General features: G+C 33.5%; 3 protein-coding genes across 3 annotated transcripts; all 3 read left to right on the forward strand.

Annotated features, from left to right (window-relative positions):
• The first annotated feature begins 1,041 nt into the window (after window positions 1-1,041).
• Window positions 1,042-5,390, forward strand: LOC118041922 (zinc finger CCCH domain-containing protein 48). The gene is made up of 8 exons (XM_035049426.2): window positions 1,042-1,199; window positions 1,769-2,528; window positions 2,861-3,046; window positions 3,130-3,231; window positions 3,562-3,711; window positions 4,042-4,221; window positions 4,816-4,913; window positions 5,007-5,390. Exons 2-8 carry the CDS (start codon window positions 1,770-1,772, stop codon window positions 5,143-5,145), a joined length of 1,614 nt encoding a protein of 537 aa, XP_034905317.1. The 5' UTR covers window positions 1,042-1,199; window position 1,769; the 3' UTR covers window positions 5,146-5,390.
• Window positions 5,391-7,724: 2,334 nt separating this feature from the next.
• LOC118041906 (uncharacterized) lies at window positions 7,725-8,090 on the forward strand. Its single transcript, XM_035049413.1, has one exon. The coding sequence runs from the start codon at window positions 7,725-7,727 to the stop codon at window positions 8,088-8,090; it is 366 nt and encodes a 121-aa protein (XP_034905304.1).
• Window positions 8,091-14,107: 6,017 nt separating this feature from the next.
• Window positions 14,108-20,592, forward strand: LOC118041696 (SPX domain-containing membrane protein At4g22990). The gene is made up of 11 exons (XM_035049171.2): window positions 14,108-14,320; window positions 16,104-16,178; window positions 16,295-16,415; window positions 16,607-16,918; window positions 17,058-17,162; window positions 17,596-18,050; window positions 18,393-18,691; window positions 18,800-18,984; window positions 19,159-19,349; window positions 19,803-19,936; window positions 20,150-20,592. Exons 2-11 carry the CDS (start codon window positions 16,126-16,128, stop codon window positions 20,386-20,388), a joined length of 2,094 nt encoding a protein of 697 aa, XP_034905062.1. The 5' UTR covers window positions 14,108-14,320; window positions 16,104-16,125; the 3' UTR covers window positions 20,389-20,592.
• Window positions 20,593-21,846: the final 1,254 nt, after the last annotated feature.

Consider the following 21,846-nt stretch of genomic DNA (forward strand, 5'->3'; position numbering starts at 1 on the left):
ATTATTTTTTCATTTTAAACTTGGTTCTCATTTCTTTGATTGCAATTTATTTTATTTTGAATGGTTTTTGGAATTGATTTTTTTTTGGTTTTATATCTTCATCCCCCTTCATTATATTTATACATCAAATTTTATTTTCATTCTCTTGATTGATATTTTTTAACCTTAACAGGCTCTTTTAATTTATTTCATACTTCAATATTAGATCAAGTTTTTTTATTGACTTGGGATTCAAGATTTAATGGGTTGCGAGTTTGAGGGAGTAACCTAAATTTAAGAGATTTTCCTGAGTTCAAATGTTGTTTTTTTTTCCCTCTCATTTTTTAAACTCATGTTTTTCAAACATTTGATTTAATAGGATATTGGGCTCTCTCTCTCTCTCTCTCTATATATATATATATATATATATATATATAGGATTTTTCACTAATTTTATAAATATTTAAGGTCCTTTTTGTATTTCATTTTTTGCTGGATTTAGCTTTTTTTAAAAAAAAAACAAATTGTAATTAAATTAAATGAATTACTTTATATTTATTTTTAAAAATTTATCATCTAACATGTCATCATCTCCATTTATTTTAATATTTATTTAAGGATAAAAAAATATCTAACCATAGTGTTGTCCAAAAAATCATCTTTTTTTTGTTTATATTTTTGCAGTTTTATTTTTTAACATTTGATTTATTTAGAGATTAAATATTTTTTTCTATATAAGTTTTTATTTATTGTGAAAATAACAAGAATTATATTATTTTTTTATATTGTTTTTTATTATTATATTATTAAATTAATTTAGTTTAATAAAAATAATGAATTGTAGTCCATATTTGTTTTTAAATGACCTGAAATTGTTGGGCTCATCAAGCTTCGGATCGGTGATTCTGATGGACCTTTCACCCTGTTTTGTGCCGAGACCTGTTAACCCAATCATAAGCCCAGTATTAGTGTGATCCGTTGGGCTCGAAAGTGGAGGTGCAAGTCTAGACACATTAACAACCCCCAATTCTTCCTATTTAAAACCAGTCACCTGGCCACTGGCTTTACTCTTACAAGTGCTAAAAACTAAAAGAAAAGGAGAAAACCTAGTTCTTTCTTGCCGCCGATCCTTGTAAAACCTTGAATCGCTCGATCTATCACCCTATCCAATTAAGAGAAGAAGAAGAACGTCAGAAAGAAGCTCTCTCTCACTATATCAGGTTCGTCCTCGTATCTCTCTGTCGCTACCATCGCTCGGTCAATCGCCTCGTTTACCGCCACGATGTCGACGAAGACGACGACCTGTTTCAATTATCAATGTCCTTGCTCGATTTTTAGGGTTTCATTTTTGGATTTCCTTTCGTTTTTATTATCTCTCGCTTCTGGATCTGCAATCAGATATAGTAATTGTGTTTTAAGGGTTAGAGATTTTATTTCAATCAGGGATTCTCGAGATCGGTGATATTATTTATTCTGTGATCGGCATGACCAAGGGTGAATCAAGTAATTGCAGTTCAAGATTTAGGGTTTTTTTATTATCTTCATGGACTTTGCATTAGCTTTAGTTTTGTGGAGAAATCAGCCAATTCTGGACGGAATAACCCCGGAATCAGATTCAAAAGTTGGATTTTGGGATGATTTTGTTGTGCTTTCTTCGGTTCTGGTTAGGTTTTTCAGTGATCGTGGTCTTGGTCGTGGTCTGACAATAGTGAAAGACTGGCTTTTTAATTCATGTGTAGATTCTGATTCGATCGGTATTGTTTATTTGTGTTCTGTTTATATTCTATAGCATGGAGATTGAGACCTTGACTGTTCGTAATCACACACGAGTTCGAGGACGAGGTGGAGGATCTGCAAAAAATAATGCTGTTTGTCATTTTTGGAAAGAAGGGAAGTGTAACAGAAATCCATGTAGGTTTCTGCACGCAAATTTCCCAGCCCGGAATGTTTACCATAGAAATTTTAAGCAGTCTCAAGCTTCAAAGGACCAACTGAAGAAGAGCCTAAAGTATGCGTTGGGTGAAAATACTAGAGGTGGTTCGCTAGAAGATAAAAGCAATAAGAGCAGACTCAGTTTTAATTACGAGGACTTGCCAAGGAAGTCCCCCCTATATATTTCTAAGAATCGGTCCATTTTGAAAACTGGAAGCCATGGATTGGAAGGTGTAAACAATCAGGAGATCTCCTGTCCTGGTGCTGAGGATCTACTGAGCAAGTGCCCCGACCATAAAAATGCGTTGGTTTTATCTGCCGGTAGCGGTGATTCTGAAGATAAAATTGCTCTGAATTGCAATGTTTCTGTCACTGAGGCAGAAGGTCTAAAGAGGATAAGAGTACAGAAGTTCATTGAGGATAGCCCAAAGGATACAGTGATTTCGACTACTGAAGGTTCTGTGCCCAAAGTTGAAATTCCTCAGAAGGACCAACAAAAGGCTTGTGAGCAGTGGATGTCAGACAGTTGTGTTGAAGGCAACGGGTGCCAGTACTTGCACTCGTGGTTTCATGGGGTAGGGTTTTCGATGCTGGCAAAGCTCAGCGGGCACAGTGAGGTAATTGTTGTGATAACTTGTTTACTCTCGGGATGTTTTTCTGTTTTATGTTTTATACTCACCAGTACTTGAGTGTGAAAAAATTGTACTTGATGCATTAATGCAAAAATGTTTCCATTGAAGCAGAGTTATGTTACTATCACAAATCCATTTACCTGAGATTTTGACTAAACAATGTGTTTATTGCTGTTAAATGTGAAAAGGAAGTTATATTGTAGCTTACGTTCGGGAATTTATTTTGTTTCAGTCCTTTTGAATCTCATCATTAAACTGGTAGAGGCTATATATTTTTGTTGGCTGATGTTTATATACGACTTTATTTTGCATGTCAGGCTGTCTCGGGTATTGCGCTTCCTTCAGGATCTGATAAACTTTATTCAGGCAGCACTGATGGAACAGTACGTGTTTGGGATTGCTGTACTGGTCAATCTGTCAGGGTGATGAATCTCGGTGATGTTATTGGGTCTTTGATCAGTGTAGGCTCATGGGTTTTTGTTGGCATGCCAAATGTTGTTAAGGTTAGCTTATACCTTAATTTGAGTAATTCATGCTAGTTGGTTATGGTTCTGAGCTGAAGAGGCCTCTGTATATGTTCTTGCAGGCATGGAACATTCAGACAGAAGCTGACTTTAGTCTTTATGAGCTGGTTGGGCAAATTTATACAATGACAGCTGCTCGTGATATGCTCTTTGCTGGGGCACAGGTAATTAGCGCGATCACCATCTAGGATTTTGTTAAAGTGATCAATGTTTTGTCACTCTCAGCCTGCTGTTTCTCAAATTAATGTTTGATTGCCAGGGCATTGATTCATTTAAGCTGATTCTAGAGCAACCAGCTATCTGTTTGGTTGTTCTTGTTTTATGTTCTTCAATGTAAGGGGATAACACTATTATAGTCCAAGTTGTTTGGTCTGTGCTTTCATAATTAGTTACACACATGGGCTGTTAGTTTTGTTTTTTTTTTTTTTTCTGTACAGCTTCCAGTGTAGAATCTTGTATGTAAAATAAATTCTATTTAATTTCTTGTTTTTCAGAACGGTGTTATTTTGGCTTGGAAAGGTAGTACAGAGAGCAAAAATCCTTTTCAATTGGCTACATCTTTGGAGGGCCATACAGGTGCCGTGACTTGTTTGGCTGTTGGAGCCAAGTGGCTATACTCTGGTTCTGCGGACAGTACGATAAGGGTAGGCATCATTATGATTTTTCTATCCTTTTATTTTACACCCAGTACTGATTTAGTGCAGAAGATAGCTTTTATTGCTATTCATTGACTATCCTTTACACACAAAAATGGTAATTGGATCATTTGAAAATTAAAATGATGCGGTGAATTATTCTGCTTTTTTGCAAGCAATCTCACCCGAAGTGGGTTAATGTTTGAGGGTCCATTATTTAGAGTAATCTCGATGCTAATAATTCTCTGGTTCCTTAGAAATTACACACATTTTAATTTCTGTTCATTTTTTCTCTTAATGTGCACGAAGACTATATGTTTGTTTGTTTGGTTGTTTTAGGTGTGGGACCTTGATACTTTACAGTGTATTTATACACTGAATGGGCATGCTGATGCTGTGATGTCCCTTATTTGCTGGAATCAGCATCTCTTGTCATGTTCATTGGATCAAACAGTAAAAGTCTGGTTTGCTACTGATGAGAGCCGTTTCGAAGTGATCTATACACATGAGGAGTATCATGTAAGTTAATCTTTCCTGCAATTCTTTTAGTCTGCTGTCACTCTCTTGGTTTTTCTATTTACAAAAAAAAAAAAACCAAAATTCTCTGGTGGCTGCGTCCCAAAATTCAATTGGAAGCACTTGTGACATATTTGAACATGTTTCTAATGTCACTGTTTTCATGCATGCTTGTGTGAGATGGTCCACCTTGTTCGTGTAACATCTTATTTTGAATACGTGTAATGAACTAAGTTGATTGAATAGATAATCTCAAAGGTCCTTTCTACAAATCAATTTTAACTCATACGGTCATGCAAATCGATTCAAACTAAGTGAACTTTATTTGAGGTGTGATTGGATTGTGACTCAATACCGGCATCCCCCTAAATTACCTACCCTGCAAAACATGATCCAAAGACACTATGATTAATCTGGCTCTGAAGGTAAGGTTAATGCGGCTTAAACAAACACATTTGTATGATTGATAACCTATGCTTGCTTGCTGTGCTAGCTCGTAACATGTCCACATCTTTGTTGGTGGTGCTTGTTTCTAATTGTTTTTTTCATGTTATAATTTTACTGAACTAGCTTGGGATTTTTATGGCCTTATTACAGGGTGCTCTTGTCCTTTGCGGGGTAAATGATGCAGCAACCAAACCAGTTCTGTTATGCTCTTGCAATGACAAGTCTGTCCGCCTATATGAGCTACCATCGTAAGTGTGCTTCATTTGCCGCTTCCAGTCTATGAATATTCTATATCTTTGGCACCCTATATGATATCTGTATCTGTCCTTTCTTGATTCTAGGTTTAGGGAGAGGGGCAGGATATTTTCAAAACAAGTAGTCAGAACAATTCAAGCAGGTCCGGATGGCCTATTTTTCACCGGCGATGGAACTGGTTTGCTGAACGTGTGGAAATGGGCTGAACAAAGAGTGGCTTCATAAGGAGCGTATATCTTTTCAATAGCTGCCTGACCTGTAAAATTTGGTCGCCCCAAACTCTGATTTTGTATAGAGGTTGAAGTGATTGATTGATAGAAAAGCTTCTCTGTAGCTTTCCAAAGCTACATAAGAATCCATCACTGTATTCATATTGTGGGGTTCTGGAAGTAATTGTAGAACTCAAAACAAAGTGTGGTTAATTATCTTGAAATTATCTCTCTAGCAATGGAAATTCTCTTATTGCCACATTTCTTTCTCTCTTTCTATATTGTTGAACTTTAAACCAGGTTAGCATATCTTTTAATCGCATTAAAACATTTTTCCTTGTAGTTCAATTGTTTAACATGTGTTTCTAATTAGCCAAAGGCTGTGGATTCGAGTTTTGGGGGATCGGTATTTTATGCTAGAGATAGCTTGTCGGTTTTTTTTTTGGCCCCCTCTTAAGGTCCATTTCTTATAAAAATATTTGTCCAAGCACGCGGTTCCTGAGCTTTTCTTGGCCCCTTGATTTCTTTCTATTTCAATTTTCATATAAGATTTTTATTGAATTTTATTAATCAATATTATTTTTTGTAGTATTAAGTTTATTGTAAATCAATTTTTATATTTTTTATTATATAATAAAATTAAAAAATTAATTTTATATGCTCATAATCTAGGTTACGGATTGTCTAGGATGAATCTAGTTTTTTTTTTTTTTTTTTTTTTTTTTTTTTTTTTAACTTTATGTTATATTAGGGTAATTTCAATATAATTTAATTTAAAACTTGGACTAAGCAAAAAATTTGGTGATGATTTTTTAAGTTTGAATTGTTATATCAAGTTTAGCAACAATGCTAGAAAATTTTCTAAGATGTGAATATAATTTTTACATTCCAAATTATTTTGTCTAAGCCACAATGATAACATGAAAAATAACCTAATACTGTACTAAAAACATTAAGAGATTCTAGGTAAAATCAATTGGTTGTAGTAAACTGAGTCTAGTCGAGATAATTCATACCATTTAATTTTAAATTCGAAAGTAAAAAATCAGGTCTAAACTTTTTAAATTTAAATTGTTATATTAAATTTAATGACATGTCAAAAAATTTTCTATTTTTATATTCCCTTTTTATATTGTCCAAGCCAATGTTATTGCATGGATAATAACCTAACACTATACTAAAATCATTAAAAGAAAAATTTGAGGTGAAATCAACTGCTTGCATTTATATGAATAATAAAATAAGTTTTTTTTTTTTTTTAATTTCATCACTTAATATTTGATTGATTTTGAATTAAAATTCATAATTTATTTTAGTTTATTTTTTTTTTGAGATTATTGCAGTCTTAAATAAACATTTTGATATTTGATTGATGCTTAATTTTATAATTTTATAATTTTATTATTATATAATTAAGTATAAAATAATAAAAATAAATTTTTTGAACTTAGTTAAATTCGTAATCTAAATTATAAATTTTATTATCATATAAATTTAATAACAATGTCAAAATATTATATTTGATATAAATTTATTTTAATATATGACCCATGACGATGTAGGGTGGGCCAATAGATTGGATTTGATTATAATTCTTGCTCTTTGTCCGAAGTTATCCTCCATTTTTAAACAGTTTTGATTGGGAAAGAAGTGAATGGAGGGAATGGAATGGAGATTAATTAATGATATCTTTATCTTGTTTAGGAAGTAAAGAGGAAATGCAGGTTGGTTTTTAACTTCAAATTCTCATCCTCATATCGAGGGAAAATTGCTTTATAGTTTTTTTTTATATATATTATTATTATATTAACCTAATAATTCATTTATTTTTTGAATTTTTAAAAAACCCCACTTTATCTTTTTAATTCTTTTCAACTTTATTTATCACTTAATCCCTTGGCTTTCTAACTACAAGTGTATAAAATTATTAACTTCCACTGATTTTTTTTATCCAAATAAAGAATGTATTTCTCCTCCGTTAATGTCCTTATTTATCCAAACAAGAAAGAGGTAAAAAACATTTTTGAAGGCTGACGGGATATGCTAGCTTAATTAGGCCAAACTGATACGATATTTCCGGTGGAGTTTTAAGCTGAAAAGTTCCTGTCTTGCATGGAGCGGTTAATTTGCAAATTCACAAGTCACAGCTCCCGGAGAGAATAATGACTGTAGAGTCTGGGAATGTCTGGTTTTGCAAGTAAATCCAACCCCAAAATTATACTATAATAAATAATAATTATAATTTAACCCCTCAATAATCCACTTCGTCAGGGGATGGTTAGGGTTTTGTTTTTTTAGAAAACCCAACCAAATCAAACATCATGCAAGCATAAAAGTCGTTTTCTATAAAGAAGTCTTTTTGGGGCGAATCTTTGGCTCATCAAGAAGGTGAATCACGCAACACAATCGTGACCATTTTGTCAAATCCCCTGCAACACCCACCTCCTCCATAAAAAACCGCCAAAACTGACTGACCCCTCTTCCTCACACCTCAATCGTGGCCCGTCATCGATATCTCGAACCTCCCATCTTTCTATAAAATCCCGAGGATCCCCATATCTTCTCTCTCCATACCTCTCTCTCTTCAATCCTCTCATGGCTTTCAAGGTCTCAAACAAGCCTGTGTTTACATCAACGACGTCCGTAGCTGATGCAGCTACGTGGTATTGTGCCCTAGTCCTTCTTGCCCTAATACTGTTTACTTCTTTGAGAGAAGCATCTCCCACATACGATGATGATCATCACCATGATACTGTTGCTGTTAAAGGCAATCAAGTATTGGACCGACCGTGCGATGAAATTTATGTTGTAAAGGAAGGAGAAACCCTTCACACCATCAGTGATAAGTGTGGCGACCCTTTTATCGTGGAGGAGAATCCTCATATTCACGATCCCGATGATGTTTTCCCTGGTCTTGTTATCAAGATTACTCCTTCAAGGTCTAGGAAATTATTGCTCTAGTTCTTGTTGATCATCGTTTTACACTAATTACTATTCAGTCTTCTTAGCTTCTTTCTTAATCTTACCTTCTGTTAATCTTCTCAGTTATCGGAACCAGATATATACATCTATATATTGTCACGTGAAAAATAGCCACTACTTAATTTTGATTTCGATTTTGTTTTTGTTGAGGATTCATGTGTAAATGTTTGTAGGTTTTACGTACACGTCAATCAAGAAGAGCCACAATTAAGTTTATTGAACCAAGAAGGGATTTGAGAGTTTTTATCATTTAATTGAATTGCCAAGCTCAACATAGGGTTGTTATTGTTAGTTGCAATGGCGAGGAGTTAATCACGATTCTCAAAAATAAGAGGAGGTATTAGTCATCAATCGGATCAACGAACATTCTCTCTACAAAAGTGGTTCGGCGTTGAAGGAAACTCCATGGCCATGTCCAATAACAAGTAATTAGAAACAAAGAGTGTTGCAGAGACATGCAGCTGCTTTTGTTTTTTGGCCTGCAAACCTGAACCCGCCAGGGTTTTGCTTTCCAATTTGATCCGTTAAAGTTGATGTTCCTGACAAAATAATATGAGAAAATAGAGATCATGTAAATGGAAGACGTAAGATAACAACAAGTGGCTAGCTAGAGCTTAAATATCATTTAGGATCGTATCTATAGTGTTGAACCTAATTTTTTTATATAAAAAAAGAGGCTAAAATGAGGCCATTTGGTGCATTGTCTGGCAATTTCAATGTATTCTTTCGAATAATTGCCCATGGTAGGTAATTGGGTATAGACAAGAGACAATATATATGGATAACGTTAAAGATTAGAAGTGCCCAGAAACGAAAGTACTGTATGTTCTGACTTCCATAATCATCACTACCAAGAAAATTAATAATAAAATATCAGAAATTTAAAGGGTTTTAATAATAATATATTATGTGGAACATTAATTTAAGGTGTGCTGAGGCACTTTGCGTCCTCTTATAGAAATCCCACACGTGAAGATGAACACCCTAATTGGTTCCTCATAGTCAAATTGGAAGCTGGCATCACAAGCAAAGTGACACAATTAGGACATTGCACCAAGAATTAAATGGCATGATGAGCAAATTCCAAGAATTATTTCTTTGTTTTTGGTCACTAAGGATATCCATGAATGCTGCTTGGACTCGAGAGGTGGTGGGTGCACTGTCACGTTCCTCCAGACACATGAAACTGACTGGAAATTAAAAGAAAAAAGAAAAAGGGTGGCAGTAAAACTTTCCATCTCCAATGGGTTATCTTAATTTCTTTGACTCGGGTTAGTGGTCGTCTTTGTTTCTAATGATGCAAGTCCTGAAAAAAATACAGGGTCAGAGGGTGAAGACAATTAACTTTATGTGATGTAGCTTGTACAAATTAAAATAAAATGAAGGTGAGTGGTTATAGAAATAACTAGATATATAGGGTTAATTTTTTTTTTAAATAACATTAAAAAAGCAGGAAAAATATGGGATTCAAGTCATTAATTAAAATTAGTTTAATAATCTCAGTTAATTAAATAATATAATTTAAAAAATAAACAACAATAAAAAAGCCAATTAATGGCTAATAAAATAAATAAATACTTATTCAATATTATAAAAATATACCCTCTAAATATTCTTAAAAGGTCTCAATGATCTTATTCAATAACAAAACAAAAATTGAATAAGAATAAGATAATTTTATAAAAAAAATTAAAAAAAAAATATAATCTGAGACGAGAGAGAAAAGAAAGGACAAAAAAAAATTCTATGAGAGTCCAATCATTACTCCGCCATGCACACACACTTGACCACCTAAAAGAGAACGGTGCGACACTTCCAACACTATCATGAGAAGCAACGCTTGGCCATCAGGAGACACCACACATGTTATCCGAAGAGTACTGAGACTTCTCACTTCGTGACGCGTGTTGCATATAATAATCACTTTTTGTTTTTTAATATTCACACACGTGTGTGTGTTAAAAGACTAAATTTCCTCTTATTTACATTGATTATAACAAAAAAATCCATAATAAAAATACAAAAACACACGTGAACATGTTTTTTTTTTTTTAAGAGCAATGTAGATGTAGTCATTTAATTATATAAACAAAACATAAAAATCAAAACACCCGTGGACCTCAAGACAAGAAACAAATGATACATAAATTACAGAAAGAAGTAATTTTATTCTCTCTGGACCCTAAATCTTAACAATTAGATTGTGGATTTATTAATATTAAATTTCCATGTCCTTGTAGTTTTGTAATTTAATGCTAAGTTGCTAACTATACTCTTATTCTCGTACATATTCAAGAGAAAAAAAACCTCAAGGAAACCATTAGTGAAGTTGCATTCCTTCCTTTTATTTATAATCTTTTAAAACCAAACCCTTCTCTTTCATTCTTCTCTTCCATCCAAAAATCGAACCAACAATTCGTCGAGAATTTGATTGCTTGTCGTTTTCATTGTGCGGCATTCCAAAATTACTGATTTGAAACCACATCTTCAACAAAAATAATCATCCACATGCTTCATTTGTGGATGACAAATTCTAGGAATCTAAGCTAATTGTGAGAACTGCTGCAACAAACCTATGAAAAATGTTCAGGGAAAGATTAAGAGAGATATTTCAACGAAAAAACTATTTACCTAGGGCTAAAAAAACAAAAAAAAGCCTGATTTTTTTTTTTGTTAAAGAGATGGGCATGGGCCAAGGTTGATTCGACTTTATGATAAAGATGATGTCTAATAAAAATGCCTTTGATAGCCCATTGTGTAGGTTGCGATTCAAGAATCGCTATAAATTTATCATGTTAAAACTTAACTATTTTAAAGGTCAAGAAATAATAAAACAAGAATTTTATATTTTCTAAGGTTAGCAACTCCGCCGTTTTATCATTACAAGTATGGCTTATTTATAGTCCAAAATTATCATTCTAGGGTTGTTTCCGATGTGTCTCAATGTTTTCTCCATGAGAAAGTGGCTCATGCATAGATAAGTTCATTGATTTGTCACCAACAACCATTTTTTTTTCTTTTCATTTCTCTCCTCTCACTTTCTTGATATTTGTGTTTGCCCTATAATTTTTCAGATAAGCTATTAAAGTTCTCTCTCTCTCTTTTATTTAGCTCATGTTCTTTTGGTTATTGTTTACTTTATTTTAAATAATTTATGAAATTCAAGTTTCATTTTAATTTATTCCTTTTCAAGTTTTTGCTTTGTCAGATTTGCTCTCAAGTCTTTTAATTGTTATTTATAGAATCTAAAATAATTTTTTGATTTGATTTTTTTTTCTAATTTCACCCTTCATTGTTTTTTTCCCTATTAGATTCCATCTGCATTCTTTTGATTATTGTTATTTTTTTCTTTGCGAAGGTTTTTAAATCGTTGTCTTACTCAATATTATCCTTCAACTTTTAATTTATTTGGATTTTAAATTGTGTTTTTTACTCAATATTACATTACTTGATTTTATTGGATCTAGTCAAGCTAATAACTTGAGCATTGAATTTTTTTTTATTACTTTATAAAAATGACCATTGCACAAATATTTATATTATATGTTAAAAAAAAATTGATAGACCCGTGAGTCATACGTCTAGTGATTATTATTATATATTCAAATAAGAGAGAGGTCATTCTAACCTTGAAGGGTAGCTTAACTAGTTAGGTTTTAAATTTGCTTTTCAATTATTATAAGTTTGAGTCCCTTTAAAGTTACTAAAAATTTATATAATTATTAATTTTAAAATTTATATAATTAATTAAGATACAAGTTAATCTCAATATGAGAAAGAAAAAAAAATAGAAAAAAAAGGGTCGTTCTAGAATGATGCCGTACTTGAGGTTGACAGCATGCATGACCCTTCACCGAATTATGAGCACTTAAAGTCTGTGCCAATGAGAACATGGACTTTTTGCCTCATCATCAAAACGGGACAATCGGCCTTTACTATCTGCAACCCAAATATTTCACGCCACGACCACAAACTAACTTTATCTTTTATTAACTACTTTACATTGCCTCTCTTAAAATATACTTTAAAAAGTGTGTTTGGTATTAAAAGTTATTAAATTAATTTTTTTATATTTTATGATAATTTTAATGTATTATATTAAAAATAAAAAATATTATTTTAATATAATATACACTCTAATATTAAAATGATTGTGGAGTTTAATCTTCAATTATCTTAACAGGTTTTAAAATTATTATATTTTTTCTTTAAAAAAAATGATAAAGATATTTTAGGACCAGTATATCAAGATTATGGGAAAAAATTTGATAAAAATATATTTGTACCAGCATATATTAAGACTAATTCCTTACATAAATGGGTTTTTTAATTGTGTATTTAATATTATGTTAATTTTTGCTATTATAGTTTTAGAAAATAATTAAAAAAAAATTAGTTGTTATTTAAAAAAAAATATTTATGTATTTGATTAAAATAATTATAAGAAAAATTTTTACGTATAAAAGAAATAAAAAAGCAAGTTACATTAGCTTTGATAAAACTAAAATTTAAAATACAATTATTTATAACACCCAATATAAAAAGCAAAAACTATTTAATCAAGTAAATAATAAATTATTTTTTATGTGATTGAATTAAAAAAAAAAAAAAAAGAAGAAGAAGAAAAGAGAACCTACAATCTTTAATCTAGGTTGTGAAGCTTGCTTTTTTATCACTTACCCTGTAGTCTATACTTTATTTGATGACACCCCACTTCTCGACGATGTTTTTCTTTTCAAGGAGTATTATATGAGCACTCTTCAATTAACTATGGGCACATCTTTATAGATTGTTATGATACATCAAAAGACTATATGATAATATCAATTCTTGAGTCCAATAGGATATTTATATTAAATATTTTATTATAAGATATTTATATAAAATATATTATAATTTAAATATTTTTTAAAATATTTATCTTAACAAAATCTATATAAACAATTTAAAAAATATATATATAAGGAAAGCCAGAGTTTATCTCTCTGAATTTCATCTCTCTAAACAACATAAAATTAAATATAAGTCTAATAAAAGTTCAAGTTTAATATCAAACTTAAACAAGGTTTAAAAAATATTTAAATAAAAAAAATATTCATTTTTCACCTGTATAAAATGCTTTTACTAACTTACACAACACATTATTTTCTTACAAGTGTTACCAATTCTATCAAATCTCTGGGATTCAATTTTATAAACCCATATTAAACACTATTAATTAATATTTCTTAGAGAATATTTTCCACCCTCATCGCAGCTAGCAACCACATATATGGCATTCCCTCCCCCACCTTGGGATTTTTGAGATATTTGATAACATCCCACTTCTCGAGGATGTTTTTCTTCTTTGAAAAGAGTACTGTAAGCTGTGCCATGAACCCAAACAAGAGAGATAAGTGTTGTATATTCATCTGGCCATGCATGGCAAATTAAAGTAGAATATTCAACAGTATTTTGTGGACCATATGAACAGGACAATAAACTTGCGAATGTCCGGAAGAGAAGACACCAAAACGAGCCATTAATGCTTCCTGTCCATAGCAAATTAGTGCAGAATCTTGAGTGCCATTAGACATGCAAGCTGAAGATTAGTGTCTATGTTGCACAAACTACAACCTCTCACAATCATACAAAGCCAGGCCAACCTTTTGTCTGTTAGCAAATTAAGTGTCGCTCGTTTGGCAGGTTAAACTGTCTGTGGGACAATTCCTTGCGACAAATTTAGGGCACTGTTTATTTCTTTACCAAGGAATATGCGATGATCATAATGTAAAAGGAGCACCTGTGATAGCTAGCTGACACTATCCAAACAGGCAGCAACACTTTCCAAAAAGCAGTGTGATTTTTTGTCAACTTTTATTGCATATGGTCATTAGGTAACTAATTATGATTATAGCTCGAGCATTAATTATTTTCTTAAGCCTTTTATGACCGTTCATTGCCCTAAAAGCCAAAATGATAATATGCCACCTGTAGCTTGTGTGGCCATGGTAATGCTTGCCCTATTCTCTTTGTTTTTTTGTTCGTGCCTGCCAATATATTACCCCATGTAAGGGCACGATTGCCATACTCACTCTTTCCTTCGTGCACTCTCCTGCTCCTTCGGAAAGAGCTTCAAATCGGGTGGAAGGCTACAGGGTTTGGTATCCAGTTTTCAGGTGCCGGAGAACATCCCGCAGTACTCTTCATCACCTCCAACTGCTCAGGCTGTAAGTTCTTGCTGCTTTTAAGTGCTTTGATGCATGTCCATGCACCTTTTCTACGTTTTCATTGTCTCACATGCCTTGAAATCATGCTTCTATAGAATTCCCCACTTACCCAGAGATTTTCACTTATTTAGGGGTACTAGACTGTGGAGTTTTGGATCTTTAATGTGAATTTTCTATTTAATCGTATGTATACACACACATATGCGTTTATGAAAACGATTTGAATTAATTAAATCTAGTGCTTTTTACACAAAAGTAGCACTACAATACGAGTCAACAACGCAAAAATAGTACCATCTCCTGATGATGTGATCGTGTTTATAATTCATAATATTGTGATAATGAGATTGCTAGGAATAGGAACAGTCACGTTTACATTCGTTGCATTAACTTTTCAAAATGTTTTTTAATTGAAAATGTGTGTGTGTATATTTATTTACTTTAGTATGTTAAAACCATCTAAAAATAATTAAAAATATCAATTTGATGTCTTTTTAAGCAAAATAAAATAATTAAAAAGCAAGTTGTAATGCAAAAATAAATACTCATTAAATTATATTTAATATATTACTATGTGTTTGTGTGTGTATAGGGAGAAGAGAAAAAAATAATTGCATTAATGAAGGATATGAAAAATACTAATTAATTCGCATGACATTAAATATAATTCAATTAGTGGTGATCTGATATATGAAAAAACTAAATCGAAGTTTTTCCAGCCTCATCAAGCGGAATCTAATTTTATTGCTAATTTGCATCGAAAATATATGCTCAGACTATAGACAAGTGATCAGTACAGTTAGAGACATAATTTGTACTTGGGTTATACTTAATGCACATAATTAATTAGTATTTTTTATATCATTCAATAATACAATTACTTTTTTTTTCCGTTTCCCTCTCTTAACCACACACATGTACATAAGTAAATAAAAATATAAAAGTAGATGGTCCAATAATAAAAATTTAAAATTAAAGGATTTGCTTCTCATGTGATCTCAAGTTCTAGCTATGTAGTTGCTAATATAATGACCACTGGAAGCTTATATAGTCGTTAATTTTAAATTCCGTGAAATTAGTCGAGCTGCACGTAAATTTAATCCGAACACCATATATATATATATATATATATATATATAAAAGGAAATTACTAGGTTTTGCATTGTGAGCATGCTAGCTCTCGAAAAAACGTGCGTATTCCTTAGCAATTCCTTCCATTTCTTTTGCTTGAAAGTATTTTTTTATAAAAAGAATACTAGCTAGTATTTTGAGGATAAAAATTCTTTAACTCTCCAATGAAAGCGTGTAAAATAAAAAAGAAGTAGTAGGTGTAAAAAAGAATCACTTCCTTCCATAATTTGAAGGAAGGAAATCACGTGCCTTGTCTGTCTAACCGCTCCTCCCAACGATATTACAAATTTCGCGCCACTTTCATTCCTTGACACGCAGGCAGTCTCTCCTTTTTCTCTATTGATTTAATTATGTCTCCACTCTTCCAATTCAATTCCATATTTCCTTTCCCTTCGTTTCAACTCTCCATTTATTTTAATTTCCCCAAACAAGTTAAGAGATATATAATATGTAAGTAATGGGTTTAAATTGATATATATATATATATATATATATATATATATAAGAGCATGTTATATATATAAAGGCATGTTAAATTAATAAATAATCATGATATATGCCTATGTTTAAGTGTTTTATTATTATTATTATTATTATTGAACATTGCTCTATTGTCTTATTTTTTATGGGTTGCTGGTGGTTTAATTTGCAGTGCATTGACTTTGTCTTGAAAGATGGTTGCATTTGGGAAGAAGTTGAGACAGAACCAAATTGAAGAATGGCAACGGTATGCATTTATGATTTGAAGAAGAAAATTTTGACTTGCTCTGAAATTTATCATGCTGCTTATTAAGGTCACTATAATAGTATAACTGAGCTTACAATCTGAAAACTATTCTTCAGATACTATATCAATTATAAGTTGTTGAAGAAGAAAGTCAACAGATATTCACAGCAAATTCAAGTTGGAGCAGACAATCAACAAAATGTTCTCAAGGACTTCTCAATAATGCTTGATAATCAGGTTTTTCCTCTGATTTTATGTGTTAACATTGTATCTAGCGTTTCTCGCATAGGAATTTCAGTTAGAATTAGTTTATCCATGGATGATTGCTGAGGATGACAGATTTTCATTTGCAAGTGCTATCAATCATTCCCTTAAGAATGTTTGAGGCTAAATTTCATTTGTTTCTGCCTACTTTCTGACAATTTCAGATTGAGAAGATTGTGATGTTTATGCTGGAACAAAAAGGACTGCTAGCAAGCAGATTGTCAATTCTTGGAGAACAGCATGACGCTCTTGTGGAGCAGTCAGATGGATCTAAAATATCTGAACTACGAGAAGCTTACAGGGCAGTAGGACAGGATCTCTTAAGGCTTCTGTTTTTTGTTGAGATCAATGCTATTGGTTTGCGAAAGATTCTGAAGAAATTTGATAAGCGCTTTGGCTATAGGTTCACTGATTACTATGTGAAAACCCGAGCAAACCATCCTTATTCTCAGCTGCGGCAGGTCTTCAAGCATGTGGTGAGATGCCCAGATGAAATCAAAAAGTCCATCAACAAGTCTTGAGTCGATTAATTCCTCTGGAAATTTGTTTTGCTTGCGACGTTAGGTACATCTTTGTGTTTTTTTGGTGCTTGATATGGAATAGTTGAATGTGCAGGGTGTTGGGGCTGTTGTTGGAGCTATATCACGCAATCTTGCAGATCTTCAAGATCAAGAGGGAAACTACATATCGATATATGATCAGCCTGCATTATCCCACCCGGTTTTCTCTCATATCCATACTAAATGCAATAGTATTGCTCTCTTTTAATCGTTCTTAACACCATGTTTTATTTTCCTGGGACTTTATGACCATACTTTATTGAATGGCATCTGATAATTTTTGGTGTGGAGAGGCAAAAGGATTTATATCAATCAAGAGAAATTAGCTCAGCTCCAAACAATTTAGCACATCTTGCTTAAGGTATAATGTAATTTATTTGACTTTGAAGATGATCAACACCTAATCAGAAGGTAACAGATTTGACATCGAATACATTTTTCATCTTCTCCTGGTTGCTGGCCATGACTTTCTGAGTTTCCCTGTATCACTGCAGCATTTCAGATGTCAATTAAGCATGTTATAGAGTCTGTCTTGTTATTGATTCAGAATGTAATATGCACATATTGAATTGGAATTTATGATAATTTTGCAGGATCCTGTCATTGATTCTATTAAAGCAGCGGTAAACAGGTTATCAAACTCAACAAATTTTCTAGAGTTTTTGGGAAAGCATGCGTTTATTTTTCAAGACGAGTCTCCAACTCCATCTGAAGACCATCTTGCTGAGCAGAGATATCATTTCATGTCACTTCTCTTGAACTTGGTGAATACATTTCTATATATGGTCAACACATATATCATCGTCCCAACAGCAGATAACTACTCCCTACACCTTGGAGCAGCAGCAACTGTTTGCGGTGTCATTATTGGGTCGATGGCTGTTGCGCAGGTGTTCTCTTCAGTATACTTCAGTGCATGGTCCAATAGGTCATATCTGAGGCCACTTGTGTTTAGTAGCATCGTTCTTCTTGTGGGAAACACCTTGTACGCACTGGCTTATGACCTGAATTCCATACCGGTCCTTCTCATCGGTCGACTTTTCTGTGGGTGAGTAATTTCGAACCTTGCATTGTTTAGGCAGTCAAGTGAACATTGGTCAAGTTTCTCTGTTGCACTTAGCAATAAACATATTCAAACAGTTCAGGTATTGTAATGTAAAAGTTTTTATTTAAATTAAATTTTCTTTCTAACAACATTTTTAATTCTTTAGTGCCTTCTATATCACACAGTTTCTACACCAGAATGTGAAATATTACTGCAAGTTCCTCTTTTTAGCAGTTTTTTAGTGTTGGTGTAAAGGAAAGTCACACACTGCTTGTTACATTCAAAACGATTCATTTCTGTCGATCTATTAATCTAACCAATGAGGCGATGGGGTCATCATTTCAGGTTAGGTTCGGCGAGAGCTGTTAACAGACGTTACATCAGTGATTGCGTGCCGCTCAAATTGCGACTGAAAGCTTCAGCAGGCTTTGTCAGTGCAAGTGCACTAGGAATGGCCTGCGGTCCAGCTCTTGCTTGCTTATTTCAAACCAATTTTAAGATATACAAACTTACATTTAACCAAGACACATTACCTGGCTGGGTGATGGCTCTTTCATGGCTTGTCTATCTACTGTGGCTGTGGGTTTCTTTTAGAGAGCCTCCTCGGGAGAATAACATGCTTTCTCCACGGGAATCTTACACTGGTTTGTCATCAAAATTGAATTTTCTAGGAGCTTACCAACATTTTCAATGTCTAAAATCTTATGCTCACTTCAGGAATGCAGCTAAGACCTTGATATTTTATACTGCAGGGCTCCCAGTACAAGAGGCTGTAAAAATTGATTTTACCCAACCATTGCTTTTGAATTCAGAAGCTAAGCTTCAAGATAACAATGTTGACGAAGAATTCGATGATGGTGAAGAAGATTATGATGAAAACCATAAACCTGTCACTTCAATTGTGTCAGCATATCGATTACTTACACCATCTGTGAAGGTTCTTTTTCTTTGTCTTTTTTTACTATTAACATAAGAGATCATAACGATGATTCTAACCTTTAGTAACGTTTATGGAGGAAATATAATCATAACAGTTAAGGTAGCATTATTGTTTTCTATTCTTTATTATCGAAAGTCTCAGATTTGTGTGAATCCTGCCATCACTTGCCAGGTTCAATTATTTATCTATTTTATGCTGAAATATGCAATGGAGATTTTAGTTGCTGAATCAAGTGTCGTCACCGGACATTACTTTATCTGGTCAACCACGAGTGTAGCATTTTTTCTCGCTTTCCTGGGGCTTACAGTGCTTCCTGTGAATGTGATTGTTGGAAACTACATCAGCAACATGTTTGAAGAGAGGTAAACCCTTCAAAGGTGGAAAAAGTCCACTCTTTATGATCTTGTGTTGTCTACTCCATCAGTATAAAGAAAAAAAAGATAAAAAAAATATAAAAGAAATCGAGTTAGATAAGACATTTTGCACTGATTCATATACTTCACTCTTTGCTGACAATCCTCTATATACCGTTCGCATTGTATAGAATTAGAATAGAACTGATTCAATTAAAGATCCAAGAGCTGACTGTTTAATGATGTGAACTGGCTTTGGCTCCGGTCTGCCTCTTTTTCTACTAAAAACTCAAAATATCATATGTGATGTACAGACGAGAACACGTGAATATAATAATTTCAAGTCATCCTGTCACAGGATAATGCACCATGCCTGTCGGTGATACAGGATGCAAGATTTCCTGCAAAATTCATTCTATTTGCGCTAACATATGATTCATAATTTTGATAACCTGGTTGCAGGCAAGTTCTGCTGGCATCTGAAATTATGGTGTTGATAGGTATACTCCTAAGCTTCCAAGTACTGATCCCTTATACAGTGCCTCAATATGTCAGCGCAGCACTTATCACATTCGTATCCGCTGAAGTCCTTGAAGGTAATTGTAACTAGAATGTAAAAGACATCGAATGTTGTCTGTACTTCTTGTTGGGAGGAAAGGATAGCTACCACTGTCCTTTCGGTTGACTGTTTTTTTTTCCTTCTGAAATGTTAATATTTCATATGCTTGATCTGTCCACTTTATATTTGGATAACACTTTCTTTAGTTCGCTTCAAATGACTCAAGATCCCACTGTTTGGTGATGTCCAGGTGTGAATTTATCACTTCTATCTCGGGTCATGTCATCGAGGCTTTCTCGTGGGACATATAATGGAGGGTTGCTTTCAACAGAAGCTGGGACCTTGGCTCGAGTAATCGCAGATGGAACAATAACTTTGTCTGGGTACCTGGGAGAGAATAGGCTCATGAATGTCACCCTGGTTCCTTCACTCTTCATCTGTCTATCCTCCATTATTGCCACCTGCTTCACCTACAACTCTCTCTACTGATTCTCTTCCACTCTCTCATGTGCACATGTAACACAACATAATAATATGAACTATCTTGACAATCAAATGCCAAATGCAGTTTGATATAGTTTCTTAAGCCTCTGAGCATTCAATGCTTGGTGGAGGTATCCATATTATATTATGAACCAAGCTGCACAGAACTGTGATTTTTCAACATTTTACTTTTACAACTTGATTTCTTAAGATTTAAGCCCTTCATTTCCATCACAAACTGTCAATAACTAATGTTTCCAAATATGACAGAATATCCACCATTCATGCATTAATTATGGATTTTAGAGTTGCCAACACTAGCTAGTTCTTTAGCATGGACTATTTGTGTTATTCTGATGTCAGTACATATGAGGGTGGTTACTACACATTGCCACAGCACATACACATCGATAAAAAGCTCTCACAAAATTGAAAACATCAAGATGTGTTGTTAAGCCATTTGGCGTGATTTCCTTGGACTCGTCCAAGAGTTTATCAATGGGAAATACTCGGTTGGATGATGATGTGATCAGTGGTGTATCAGAGGTAGGTCCTTTGTTGGGATTCTTAAGAGTTATACGATTTTAGTGGGAATGTGGGATCAGTGAATTGATTCTAATAATAGGAATCGGAAAAAAAACAGTGAAAACTTTTTGGGATTGAGAGAAGAGTTAAGGTTGAAAATCTCAGCCCCTCCTCTCCATACTATGGAAATTTCAGGGACAAATATGTATCAGAGTTTTGAATGCTAAATCTCTGCTTGAAATTTCAAACTCTGAGTTACTGTTGGCGGAGTGAAGCTAAGATCCTGGACGATCACTATCTTGAACCGGACAACATTTTCGAACCCTTAAGGAAGCTGCTAACAGATCTTCTCGAGGACATTCGTACGTCATGCCGGAGAAGTAACCATGGGAGGATCTGGCATTTTTATGATAAGTCAATAGAAGTTAGGAAGGCAATAGCGTTTTATATCTTAGTTTTATGCTAGTTTTTGAAGGAAGAAAAAATTGGTTTTTTTGTACAAAGAGTAGAGGCAATTGTCAAGCAAAAGAGCGAAAGTCAGGGTGTCTAAAGATCAACAATGTTAGGGCAAACAAAGCCACGAAGTTTGCTGTAAAAAAAGGGTGAAAATGCAGAGGGGATAGTTAATTTTTCTCTGCAAGTGTTTTGTTCAATCTTGTTGCAGACATCTTTAAGCAATGGATTAAAGGGTTCAAGGTCAGTGATCCTGCAACAAAGCAACGATGCAAATGTCATCTGGAAAAGAGAGAAGAAGATGCGCAGATGTTTCTTATGAAGTTGTTGATTGAACCAGCTTTTAAAAAGGGCAGCAATGGCTGGCGAAAATCCCAGAGAGGAAAACGCATGTATTTACATGGTAAAAGCACAGATTGGCGGTTGCTTAAACAGTGCTGCTACAAATCCAAAAGCACTCCATTTCCTCCAAACGATGTTCTAGAG

The sequence above is a fragment of the Populus alba genome, chromosome 14 (genome assembly GCF_005239225.2).
Source record: "Populus alba chromosome 14, ASM523922v2, whole genome shotgun sequence".
NCBI lineage: Eukaryota > Viridiplantae > Streptophyta > Magnoliopsida > Malpighiales > Salicaceae > Populus > Populus alba.